A 14960-nucleotide genomic window follows, 5' to 3' on the forward strand; every position below is an offset into this window, starting at 1 on the left:
TAGATGATGGCATTTTATTTCTGATAAATTAAGCTGACCTCAGACGTACTCCCATCAGTTTTAATCAAATTAGTATGTATTGTATAATACATGTTTTTAACTTGCCTGGCTATTCTCATCACTTCACGTCCATCGTCCATTGTTGTCGTTGTTAACTTTTACAAAAATCTTCTCCGCTGAAACTATAAGGCCCAATTTAACCAAACTTGGCCACAATCATCATTAGAGTATCTAGTTTAAAAAAGATGTTAGATGACCCCGCCTGCCAGCCAACATGGCTGACACAGCTAAAAATAGAACATAGGTGTAAAATGCCTATTACGTGTCAGCGGCGTAAAATATTTGTATAAAGCTTTATATTTCAGAAGGTTCAATATTTAGTTTCAGTAGTAAAGTCCTTTTCTGAAATACTACTAGCAATATGTCAGCTGTAGTTAGTGTATGGAATTAATTTAAGGTGTACACGTCGGTCAGGCAGGGTTCATCTGACCTTGAGCTCATTTTCATGGTTCATTGGTCAATGATAAGTTTTCCTGGTTAGTTCTGTTTCTCAGATACTATAAGCAATAAGGTTTACTATATTTGATGTATAGATGATTGTAATGTGTACATGTCTGTCAGGCAGGGTTCATCTGACCTTGACTTCATTTCCATGGTACATTTGTCAATATTCAGTTTTCATGGTTGTGTCTGTTTCTTGTTTACTATGGCAATAGATCAACTATATTTGGTGTATGTAATAAGTGTAGAATGTACATGTCTGTCTGGCTTGGTTTATCTGACCTTGACCTCATTTTCATGGATCATTGATAATGTTAAGTTTAAATCATATTTGTAGTAATGCTTCATTCATCTTTATGTCACTATCAACATATAGTAAATCATAAAAAGTAAAGCAGGCAGGACATTTCAGCATGTGCATTCTTGCTTTATTACCAGTAGCTTGTGTTTGAGGATGGAAAGGGGTCAGCAGGGAGATAGTCATTTATTACATGAATTGATAATGTGATTTTTTAATGCCCCCACCGTAGCAGAGGGGCATTAAGTTTTACTCTTGTCCGTCTGTACATACCGAAATCGGTTTCTGTTCTCTCATTTTAGTTTGCCTCAACTGAATGTTATGAAACATATACACAATGCTTATTACCACAAAACACAGATCAAGTTTGAATTTTACTGGCGTCACTTTTACCGTTCTTGAGTTATGTCCCTTATAATATTGTATGCAAGTAGGGGCATCATCTGTGTCCCATGGACACATTCCCCATTTATTTGTTTTACTTATTCTTATAAATATAGATTAATGTTCAGTGCAATTACTAGTACCTATAGATATTAAACTTTTTCTTGCAATTGTGTAGTTAATTTTTGGTAAGTAAAATTGAGAATGGAACTAAGTAAGTACATATTTAATGTCTTTATTTTAAGTAAGTAGGTTTGATTTAAGACTTAAATTATTAGGGCCCCGCCAAAGGCAGGTCGCCCTATAGTGATCAGTCTGTCCGTCCGTCCGTCCGTCCGTCCGTAACACTTTGTGTCCGCTCCATATCTAGAGAACCATTATGATTTCATACTTTATACTTTACATGTTTATTAACCACCACCAGAAGGCGTGTCATGATGTATGTACAACTTCCTAGGTCAAAGGTCAAGGTAAAAAAATTTTGGTTTCAGTTGACACAACCCTGTGTCCTGTGGTGAAGATCGTGTCCGCTCTATATCTTGAGAACCGTTATGATTTCAAAGTTTATACTTGACATGTATATGAACCAACACCAGAGGGTGTGTCATAATTTATGAACGACTGCCTAGGGCAAAGTTCAAGGTCAAAAACTTTGGTTTCAGTTGACAACCCTGTGTCCTGTGGTGAAGATCGTGTCCGCTCTATATCTTGAGAACCGTTATGATTTCAAAGTTTATACTTGACATGTATATGAACCAACACCAGAGGGTGTGTCATAATTTATGAACGACTGCCTAGGGCAAAGTTCAATGTCAAAAACTTTGGTTTCAGTTGACAACCCCATGTCCTATGGTAAAGATTGTGTCCGCTCTATATCTTGAGAACCGTTATCATTTTAAAGTTTATACCTGAAATGTATATAAACCAATATCAGAGGGTATGTCATAATTTATGTACAACTTCCTAGGACAAAGGTCAAGGTCAAAAACTTTGGTTTCAGTTGACAACCCCATGTCCTATGGTAAAGATCGTGTCCGCTCTATATCTTGAGAACCGTTATCATTTCAAAGTTTATACTTGACATGTATATAAACCAACACCAAAGGGTGTGTCATAATTTATGTGCAACTTCCTAGGTCAAGGTCAAAAACTTTGGTTTCAGTTGACAACCCCATGTCCTATGGTAAAGATTGTGTCCGCTCTATATCTTGAGAACCGTTATCATTTTAAAGTTTATACCTGAAATGTATATAAACCAATATCAGAGGGTATGTCATAATTTATGTACAACTTCCTAGGACAAAGGTCAAGGTCAAAAACTTTGGTTTCAGTTGACAACCCCATGTCCTATGGTAAAGATCGTGTCCGCTCTATATCTTGAGAACCGTTATCATTTCAAAGTTTATACTTGACATGTTTATAAACCAACACCAAAGGGTGTGTCATAATTTATTTACAACTTCCTAGGTCAAAGGTCAAGGTCAAAAACTTTGATTTCAGTTGACAAACCCATGTCCTATGGTAAAGATACAATTTTTTAATGCACATTATTCACAGCGGGGCCCACAGAGATGGCTCCAATCTCAATGACATCTAGTTTATTTAATAAGCAAAGCAGTGAAACATGTAACAAAAACAAGAATGTGTGGTATGATTGCAAATTAGACAACTTTCTATCAGAAAAGTGAATGTCATGTATGATCTCTTGTCACCAAAATGAGGTAAAACCATTCTCCTTTAAGGATAGTGAAAATAATAGCCATCATTTAAATTTTTTAAACATAGCATTGGTTAAGTTCCTTTTACATTTATCCTCCACAGTTATGTCCCTTTAATAATTAAGTAGAGGATAACTATGCAGCTATTGGTTGACGACATGAATTGGTTTTGTATATCTGAAAGGATTAGGTCAGTATTCATGGTATTTACAAGTTCAAAATTGACAAAAACAGTTTTTGTTTTTCAGTTGCATGTAACATGTGTAACAGTAACAATAATTACTCTGACAACAGTTTATAAATATGTTTTTTTCTATTTTAGGAAATAATGGAAGATTGGAATCATGTAAGATTTTTTTCTTCTTTCAAGTCAAAACATTCTAGTGCTTTTTGATAGAAAATATAGCATGTGATCATTTGTAGGGATGTCAACTAGTACTCAAATACTCCATACTTCAAAATGATACTTGATTAATCGGTTTTCTGGACCAGCACTTTTGGCTTATATACAAAAGAAGATGTGGTATGATTGTCAATGAAGAGACCAAATGATACAGAAATAACAACTATGGGTCACCATACGGCCTTCAACAATGAGAAAAGCCCATACCGCATAATCAGCTATTAAAGGCCCAGAAATTACAGAAGTAAAACAATTCAAACGAGAAAAATAACGACTTAATTTATGTACAAAAAAATAAACAAAACACAAATATGAAACACATAAACGAACGACAACCACTGAATTACAGGCTCCTGACTTGGGACAGGCACATACATAAGAGAATGTGATGGGTTAAACATAAATATGTTTTGTACGTTTCTGCAGCATATGTTAAGTCAGAACAAATAGTTTGGTTTGTATGGCTGTAATTAACGAAGTTGCAAAACAGAATTTCCTCTGAAAACTTTGACAAGATAATAGTTATCAAAGGTATCCGGATTATAATTTAGTACGCCAGAGGCGCGTTTCGTCTTCATAAGACTTATCAGTGACGTTCATATCAAAATATTTTTAAAGCCAAACAAGTACAAAGTTGAAGAGCATTAAGGATCCCAAATTCCAAAAAGTTATGCCAAATACGGCTAAGATAACATTTTTAAATACAAACAAATATGTTGCACTCTTCGATATCTCTCAGTGAATAATTGAAATGTCAGTGACCAGTCTTTTGTTTACATTGAAAGTACATATATAACATCTATAAGTTTCAGCAGTTTGGTGTTATTTCAAAAATTACTTCTTCTTCAAATTGTAAATTGAAAGTAGTTAACTATGACATCATGTACATAACATTGTTACAGTTATTATAAAATTTACAAAATTGAAGCAAGATGTCTTTTTGATGTTGACAGACTATAAAAAGGTGTGAGGTCGAAATGTAGAACTTGAGCATTATCTTTAAAATTATTTATGTAAATTCAGTTTATTTTCTTTTAAATTATTGATGTTTGAATGTTCTCACGAAAAATAACTTAAAAAAATGGTCTCCAGTTGAGCCATGGGATAGAGTAGAATGTCTCCCTTGTATTAACCATTAAAAATCTGTAATTTTAGAGTGTTTGATAATTATTGTCTGGTGTGAAAACCATTTCAGGTACTATACTTTTTACATTCTGTTAAATGTAAACTCTATTTTTTACTTACAGAAACTTATTGAAGCTGCTAGATTTGGAAGAGAAGAAGAATTGAAGCTTTGCCTAGCAAACGGAGCTAACATTAATTATCAACAGGAGGTAAACCTTTAACACTGAATATCAAGTAGGTAAACTTGTAGCATTGACTATCAAATAGGTAAACTTGTAACATTCAAGACAACTTTGTTTTAGTACTACAGAACATCAGATAAAATCAAACAACAATACAAACATATAGAATGTACATAGGCAGTATAAAACATACAAATACAAGGTATTTCAAAACATAGCAGATTGTACATAACCAGTACATGACACACAAATGCAGGATACTTAAAAAAAAAGCTAGGTTTGGTGAATGAGTTTTCTAAATAGTTCAACTACTGTACCACTTACCTGCCAACAATGATCTTATGAGTTTGAGCATGCACGTGACAGGTATGTTCGACTCCGATTTTAATTGATTAGGATTTCCAGTTTCCTACCAAAAGTCATTGGTTCTCTCTGGGCACTCGACATATAACATGTCATGATGAAACACATCAACAAACAGTATTGATGTTCAACAAAAAACACGAGACATGTTGACACAACACTGATGTTCAACACTGAACATGAGATACATCATTACACAACAGTAATGTTCAAAATCATAACACAACATTGATGCTCAAAACAAACCATGAGTAACAATATGAGTCCAACACAAAACACAATACACATCATGACACAACACTTATGTTCAACACAGAACATGAGACATATCATGACACAACCATGGTGTTCCTCACAGACCAGGAAACATGACATAACACTGATGTTCATCACAACACATGAGCCACATCAAGACACAATACTGATGCTGAACAACAAACATGAGACACATGACACAACATTGTTGGCAAATACAAAAAAATGAGACACATGACACAATGTTGATATTCAATTCAAAACATGAGACATCATGACGCAGCACTGGTGTTTAACACATAACATGACACACAACAGTTATGTTCAACACAAAACATGATACATATCATGACACAACACTGATGTTCAACAAGGAACATGATACAGAACAGGACACAACACTGATGTTCAACAAGGAACATGATACACAACACTTGCTTTCAACACAGGACATTAATCATATGACAGAACATTGCTTTACACAATACTGATGTTCAACACAGAACATGAGACACATCAAGACACAACACTGATGTTCAACACAGAACAAGACACACCACTGATGGTCAACACAGATTAGGACACAACACTGACACACAACAGTTATGTTCAACACAAAACATGATACATATCATGACACAACACTGATGTTCAACAAGGAACATGGTACACAACAGGACACAACACTGATGTTCAACAAGGAACATGATACACAACACTTGCTTTCAACACAGAACATGAATCATATGACAGAACATTAATGTTCAACACAGAACATGAGACACATCAAGACACACCACTGATGTTTAACACAGAACATGAGACACATCAAGACACAACACTGATGTTTAACTCAGAACATGAGACACATCAAGACACACCACTGATGTTTAACTCAGAACATGAGACACATTATGACACACCACTGATGTTTAACTCAGAACATGAGACACATCAAGACACACCACTGATGTTTAACACAGAACATGAGACACATCAAGACACAACACTGATGTTTAACTCAGAACATGAGACACATCAAGACACACCACTGATGTTTAACTCAGAACATGAGACACATCAAGACACACCACTGATGGTCAACATAGAACATGAGACACATTATGACACACCACTGATGTTTAACTCAGAGCTTGAGACACATCATGACACACCACTGATGTTTAACTCAGAGCTTGAGACACATCAAGACACACCACTGATGTTTAACTCAGAGCTTGAGACACATCAAGACACACCACTGATGTTCAACACAGAACATGATACACATCAAGACACACCACTGATGTTCAACACAGAACATGAGACACATTATGACACACCACTGATGTTCAACACAGAACATGAGACACATCAAGACACACCACTGATGTTTAACTCAGAGCTTGAGACACATCATGACACATACCTGTTATCAGTTTACAGCACTGAGAACAATACTGCATTTGAAACACTTTTAAATTTAAGCACAACACTAAATATGAAACCAACTTGCAACATAGCACATTAGTTATTGAATGTTAAAACACAAAAGTGGACCTGACTATTCATAGTCAATAGACAAAACAAATACAACAACACACAACACATGGTCTGCACCTGACTAATGAGAGTAAATAGACACACAGATACAACAACTAACAACATATGGTCTGGACCTGACTACTCATAGTAAATAGACAAACAAATACAACAACTGACAACACATGGTCTGGACCTGACTACTCAGAGTAAATAGACAAACAAATATAACAACTGACAACACATGGTCTGGACCTGACTACTCAGAGTAAATAGACAAACAAATATAACAACTAACAACACATGGTCTGGACCTGACTACTCAGAGTAAATAGACAAACAAATACAACAACTGACAACACATGGTCTGGACCTGACTACTCAGAGTAAATAGACAAACAAATATAACAACTAACAACACATGGTCTGGACCTGACTACTCAGAGTAAATAGACATACAAATACAACAACACACAACACATGGCCTGGACCTGACTACTCAGAGTAAATAGACAAACAAATGCAACAACTAGCAATACATAGTCTGCACCTGACTTCTCAGAGTAAATAGACAAACAAATACAACAACCGACAACACATGGACCTGACTACTCAGAGTAAATAGACAAAACAAATACAACAACTGACAACACATGGTCTGGACCTGACTACTCAGAGTAAATAGACGAACAAATATGACAACTAACAACACATGGTCTGGACCTAACTACTCAGAGTAAATAGACAAACAAATACAACAACTGACAACACATGGCCTGGACCTGACTACTCAGAGTGAATAGACATACAAATATAACAACAAACAACACGTGGTCTGGACCTGGCTACTCACAGTAAATAGACAAACAAATATAACAACTCATGGTCTGGACCTGACCTGACTACTCAGAGTAAATATACAAACAAATATAACAACAAACAACACATGGTCTGGACCTGGCTACTCACAGTAAATAAACAAACAAATATAACAACAGACAACACATGGTCTGGACCTGGCTACTCACAGTAAATAGACAAACAAATATCACAACTCATGGTCTGGACCTGACCTGACTAATCAGAGTAAATATACAAACAAATATAGCAACAAACAACACATGGTCTGGACCTGGCTACTCACAGTAAATAGACAAACAAATATCACAACTCATGGTCTAGACCTGACCTGACTACTCAGAGTAAATATACAAACAAATCCAACAACTAACAACACATGGACTATTCATAGTAAATAGACAAACAAATACAACAACAAACAACACATAGTCTGGACCTGACTACTCAGAGTAAATAGACAAACAAATATAACAACAAACAACACGTAGTCTGGACCTGGCTACTCACAGTAAATAGACAAACAAATATCACAACTCATGGTCTGGACCTGACCTGACTACTCAGAGTAAATATACAAACAAATATAACAACAAACAACACATGGTCTGGACCTGGCTACTCACAGTAAATAGACAAACATATATCACAACTCATGGTCTGGACCTGACCTGACTACTTAGAGTAAATAGACAAACAAATATGACAACACACAACACATGGTCTGGACCTGACCTGACTACTCAGAGTAAATAGACAAACAAATGCAACAACTAGCAATACATAGTCTGCACCTGACTTCTCAGAGTAAATAGACAAACAAATACAACAACTGACAACACATGGACCTGACTACTCAGAATAAATAGACAAAACAAATACAACAACTGACAACACATGGTCTGGATCTGACTACTGAGAGTAAATAGACATACAGATATCACAATTCATTGTCTGGACCTGACCTGACTACTCAGAGTAAATATACAAACAAATATAACAACAAACAACACATGGTCTGGACCTGGCTACTCACAGTAAATAAACAAACAAATATAACAACAGACAACACATGGTCTGGACCTGGCTACTCACAGTAAATAGACAAACAAATATCACAACTCATGGTCTGGACCTACCTGACTACTCAGAGTAAATATACAAACAAATATAACAACAAACAACACATGGTCTGGACCTGGCTACTCACAGTAAATGGACAAACAAATATCACAACTCATGGTCTGGACCTGACCTGACTACTTAGAGTAAATAGACAAACAAATATGACAACACACAACACATGGTCTGGACCTGACCTGACTACTCAGAGTAAATAGACAAACAAATACAACAACAAACGACACATGGTCTGGACCTGGCTACTCATAGTAAATAGACAAACAAATATCACAACTCATGGTCTGGACCTGACCTGACTACTTAGAAAAAATAGACAAACAAATATGACAACACACAACACATGGTCTGGACCTGACCTGACTACTCAGAGTAAATAGACAAACAAATACAACAACACACAACACATGGTCTGGACCTGGCTACTCAGAGTAAATAGACACAAAAAGAACATTTCAACACATTATCTGGACCTGACTTCTGAGAGTAAATAGACCAAACAAATACAACAACACACAACACATGTTCTGGACCTCACTGCTCAGAGTAAATAGACAAACAAATACAACAACAAACGACACATGATCTGGACCTGACTACTCAGAGTAAATAGACATACAAATATAACAACTAACAACACATGGTCTGGACCTGACTACTCAGAGTAAAGAGACAAACAAAAACAACAACAAACAACACATGGTCTGAACCTGACCTGACTACTCAGAGTAAATAGACAAACAAGTACAACAACTAACAACACATGACCTGGACCTGACTACTCAGAGTAAATAGACATATAAATACAACAACTAACAATGCATGGCCTGGACCAGACTACTCAGAGTAAATAGACAAACAAATATAACAACTTACAAGGCATGGCCTGGACCTGACTACTCAGAGTAAATAGACATAAATACAACAACTTACAACACATGGTCTGGACCTGACTACTCAGAGTAAATATACAAACAAATGTAACACCTAACAACACATGATCTGGACCTGACTACTCAGAGTAAATAGACATATAAATACAACAACTTACAACACATGGTCTGAACCTATACAACAACTTACAACACATGGTCTGAACCTGACTACTCAGAGTAAATAGACATATCAATACAACAACTTACAACACATGGTCTGGACCAGACTACTCAGAGTAAATAGACATACAAATACAACAACTTACAACACATGGTCTGGACCAGACTACTCAGAGTAAATAGACAAACAAATATAACAACAGACAACACACGGTCTGGACCTGACTACTCAGAGTAAATAGACATATAAATACAACAACTTACAACACATAGTCTGGACCTGACTACTCAGAATAAATGGACATATAAATACAACAACTTACAACACATGGTCTGGACCTGACTACTCAGAATAAATAGACATATAAATACAACAACTAATAACACATGGTCTGGACCTGACTACTCAGAGTAAATAGACAAACAAATATAACAACAGACAACACACGGTCTGGACCTGACTACTCAGAGTAATAGACATATAAATACAACAACTTACAACACATGGTCTGGACCTGACTACTCAGAATAAATAGACATATAAATACAACAACTTATAACACATGGTCTGGACCTGACTACTCAGAGTAAATAGACAAACAAATATAACAACTTACAACACATGGTCTGGACCTGACTACTCAGAGTAAATAGACAAACAAATATAACAACTTACAACACATGGTCTGGAGCTGACTACTCAGAGTAAATAGACAAACAAATATAACAACTAACAACCCATGGCCTGGACCTGACTACTCAGAGTAAATAGACATACAAATACAACAACTAACAACACATGGTCTGGACCTGACTACTCAGAGTAAAGAGACAAACAAATACAACAACACACAACACATGGTCTGAACCTGACCTGACTACTCACAGTAAATAGACAAACAAGTACAACAACTAACAACACATGACCTGGACCTGACTACTCAGAGTAAATAGACATATAAAAACAACAACTAACAACGCATGGCCTGGACCAGACTACTCAGAGTAAATATACAAACAAATATAACAACTAACAACACATGGTCTGGACCTGACTACTCACAGTAAATAGACATATAAATACAACAACTAACAACGCATGGCCTGGACCAGACTACTCAGAGTAAATATACAAACAAATGTAACAACAAACAACACATGGTCTGGACCTGACTACTCAGAGTAAATAGACAAACAAATACAACAACACACAACACATGGTATGGACCTGACTACTCAGAGTAAATAGACAAACAAATACAACAACAAACAACACATGGTCTGGACCTGACTACTCATAGTAAATAGACAAACAAATATAACAACTGACAACACATGGTCTGGACCTGACTACTCACAGTAAATAGACAAACAAATATAACAATTAACAACACATGGTCTGGACCTGACTACTCACAGTAAATAGACAATAAATATAACAACGCATAACACATGGTCTGGACCTGACTACTCTAATGTAGAAATATCTTGTAAAAAGGACAAATAGTCGTTAGATTCATATAAAATGTAATGCATTTAACTCATATAATTGTTCTATATCTGACATGTCTGAAAATACTACTCTTTTTCACTTTTCTTTAAATTTTTTTTAAATTAATGATAAATACTGAATCTGCAATAAATCCTGTTGTTAATTAGACAACAAATGCTTGAATGAATAATAATAATAATGATAATAATAATAATCTTTATTTAAACATGTTAAAGAGGATCTCATTTTCTTTATGTTGTACTAAATCAGGAAATAAAACTTTTTTCTTGCTTTTTTAAATAATTTATTATTAATGCAATCTACACTAAATCATGTTGTTAATTATACAGGTTTAATGGACAACTAATATTTGTAAGAATCATATAAAGTGGGGTCTCATTTTACTCATAGTATTGTTCTGAATCAGAAAATATAACTTTTTTTCATTTTTCTTTGAAAAATTTACTTTTATAAAATTTTTGATTATACTGAATCTACACTAAATCCTGTTGTTAATTAGACAGTTTTAATTGATGTGACTGGTCATTTTTGTTTATATTTATTACACAACATTGTCCAGTTTATCAGACAAGTTTTGATGTCAGTTGTATTATTCCAGGATACTGGATGGACAGCATTAATGTTGGCAGCCAGGGAAGGACATGTGGAAGTGTCTCGACTTCTCCTGGAGAACAGATGTAACAAAGATATCACATCAGTATGTTATCTACTAAATCTGATTACATTACTTTTAATCAAAACAAAATCATGTTGTTAATTATACAGGTTTAATGAACAAATATTTGTAAGAATCATATAAAGTGGGGTCTCATTTTACTCATAGTATTGTTCTGAATCAGAAAATATAACTTTTTTCATTTTTCTTTGAAAAAATTACTTTTATGAAATTTATGATTATACTGAATCTACACTAAATCCTGTTGTTAATCAGACAGTTTTAATTAATGTGACTGGTCATTTATGTTTACATTTATTACATAACATTGTCCAGTTTATCAGACAAGTTTTGATGTCAGTTGTATTATTCCAGGATAGTGGAAAGACAGCATTAATGTGGGCAGCCTTGTATGGACATGTGGAAGTGTCTCGACTACTTCTGGAGAACAGATGTAACAAAGATATCACATCAGTATGTTATCTACTAAATCTGATCACATTACTTTAAATCAACACAAAATCATGTTGTTAATTAGACAGGTTTAATGAACAAATATTTGTAATAATTATATAAAGTGGGGTCTCATTTTACTCGTAGTATTGTTTTGAATCAGAAAATATACTTTTTTTCATATTTCTTTGAAAAAATTACTTTTATAAAATTAATGATTTTACTGAATCTACACTAAATCCTGTTGTTAATCAGACAGTTTTAATTAATGTGACTGGTCATTTCTGTTTATATTTATTACACAACATTGTCCAGTTTATCAGACAAGTTTTGATGTCAGTTGTATTATTCCAGGTTGATGGATGGACAGCATTAATGTTGGCAGCCAGGGGAGGACATGTGGAAGTGTCTCGACTACTTCTGGAGAACAAATGTAACAAAGACATCACAGATGTATGTTATCTACTAAGTCTGGTTACATTACTTTTAATCAACACAAAATCATGTTGTTAATGAGACAGGTTTAATGAACAACTAATATTATTTGTTAGAATCATATAAAGTGGGGTCTCATTTAACTTGTCTCTTCGTACTAAATCAGGAAATGTTACTATTTTTCATATTTCTTTGTAAAAGTTTTTTTTTAAATTGATCATTATTCTGAACCATGTTAATCAGACAGATTTCATTATTATATCAACAAATACTTGCTAGAATTATATAAAGTGAGATCTCATTTATCTCTGTGCATTGCACTGAATCCCTATATATAAATATTTTATGCATTTCTTGAAAAAAGGTTAACATGACATTTCTGATGGAAGTTCTGACATCCCACAAAAAAAACTTGTTGTTTATTTGTTGTTTATGTACAATATGAATACAAGTTTGACAGGTCATTTTGTTCAGTTTTGACCACTGATTCATGTGAGATACATTTTGTTTTTATTTATTACACAACATTATTCAGTTTATCAGACAAGTTTTATATCAGTTGTAGGATATGTTGTATACTATTTATATTGGTAACAAAGTAGTATCCATAATATTTACATGTTATTTGGTATAATTATAGATAGATGGTAAAACAGCTCTACATTTGGCTGCTGGGTTTGGAGAGCTACATGTCACAAGATGTCTAGCAGAAGAAGGAGGCATCAGTCCCTTTGTTAAAACACATGAGGTAATATATCATAGTAAAGGCTCAGTATTCAACTAGTAAATAATGCATCACTAAAATGATGTTTAAGATATTTTTGGTACAATTATTTTTTCTTCTCAAGGTTATAGTTACTCATATGTCACATGATCTTTTAAATTGAACTAAAAATATGAAAGTGTTTTATAGACTTAGATGGCTAAATTTTATTATAAAACACATGAACATAGATGATTATATAAAAGAAATCCATTTTTTTTTCTTCAAAATCTTCAAAAATAAAATGATTTTGTATAGACATGATATAGGGTGATTAGTTGTACTATAGGTAACTTTCGCATCATTCAAAAATATGTTGCCAAATTATATGAATGTCTCAGTTTTAGTGAAAACAGCAATGGTAATGACGTTAAAAGTAATTTGGTTAAAAACATGATAATTGATGCAAAATTAGAAACACTAAAAGCTACAGCAAAAGTTCAAAAGTAGTGACTCTGCAGCATTCGCTTATCTAACAGAAGATGATTATTTGTGTACGCCAATTTGAAACATTCTTATTGCCTGGTAAAAAAATGACATTATTTCTTGTCATCGGTACGGCAGATTTTTTTAAAGGACATTATCTCCCCCTTTGGCGCATTTTCTTCTCTGGAAGAATCTGCTCTTTTCGGTCGTATGTCAATAAGACTAAATAATTGGCATATTGCCCTTTTAATATACCTAAGTAATTTCTAATACATATAATGAATCACTTTTGAATAAGAATTAGATTATTATACCCCACGCAACGAAGTTGCAGAGGGTATAATGTTTTTGACCCGTCCGTCCGTCCGTCCGTCAGTCCGTCAGTCCTGTTTCTTGTCATCGCAACTCCTCTCAAACCACACAACAGAATTTCACGAAACCTTTTCAGATAATAAGGACATACTATGTAGTTGTGCATATCGACGGGAAATTGCGATTCATTTTTTTTTCTAGGAGTTACGTCCCTTTGAACTTATTTACTTTAATGTACTACTGCAACAGTTTGTCATCGAAACTCCTCTCAAACCACACAACAGAATTTCACGAAACCTTTTCAGATAATAAGGACATACTATGTAGTTGTGCATATCCACGGGAAATTGCGATTCAATTTTTTTTCTAGGAGTTACGCCCCTTTGAACTTATTTACTTTAATGTACTACTGCAACAGTTTGTCATCGCAACTCCTCTCAAACCACACAACAGAATTTCACGAAACCTTTTCAGATAAAAAGGACATACTATGTAGTTGTGCATATCGACGGGAAATTGCGATTCAATTTTTTTTTCTAGGAGTTACGCCCCTTTGAACTTATTTACTTTAATGTACTA

The 14960-nt window shown here is 34.4% G+C and overlaps 1 protein-coding gene across 1 annotated transcript in view; it reads left to right on the plus strand.

The window, feature by feature from the left end:
* Positions 1-11939: 11939 nt before the first annotated feature.
* The window catches only part of LOC143054483 (uncharacterized), a 253158-nt gene continuing 250137 nt past the window's right edge, over positions 11940-14960 (plus strand). Inside the window, exons 1-3 of the mRNA XM_076227506.1 lie at positions 11940-12034; positions 12368-12466; positions 12800-12898. Coding sequence (XP_076083621.1) covers positions 11957-12034; positions 12368-12466; positions 12800-12898 — 276 coding nt within the window. The 5' untranslated portion in view covers positions 11940-11956. The remainder of the gene's footprint in view (positions 12035-12367; positions 12467-12799; positions 12899-14960) is intronic.

This window comes from Mytilus galloprovincialis, chromosome 12, assembly GCF_965363235.1.
Source record: "Mytilus galloprovincialis chromosome 12, xbMytGall1.hap1.1, whole genome shotgun sequence".
Lineage (NCBI taxonomy): Eukaryota > Metazoa > Mollusca > Bivalvia > Mytilida > Mytilidae > Mytilus > Mytilus galloprovincialis.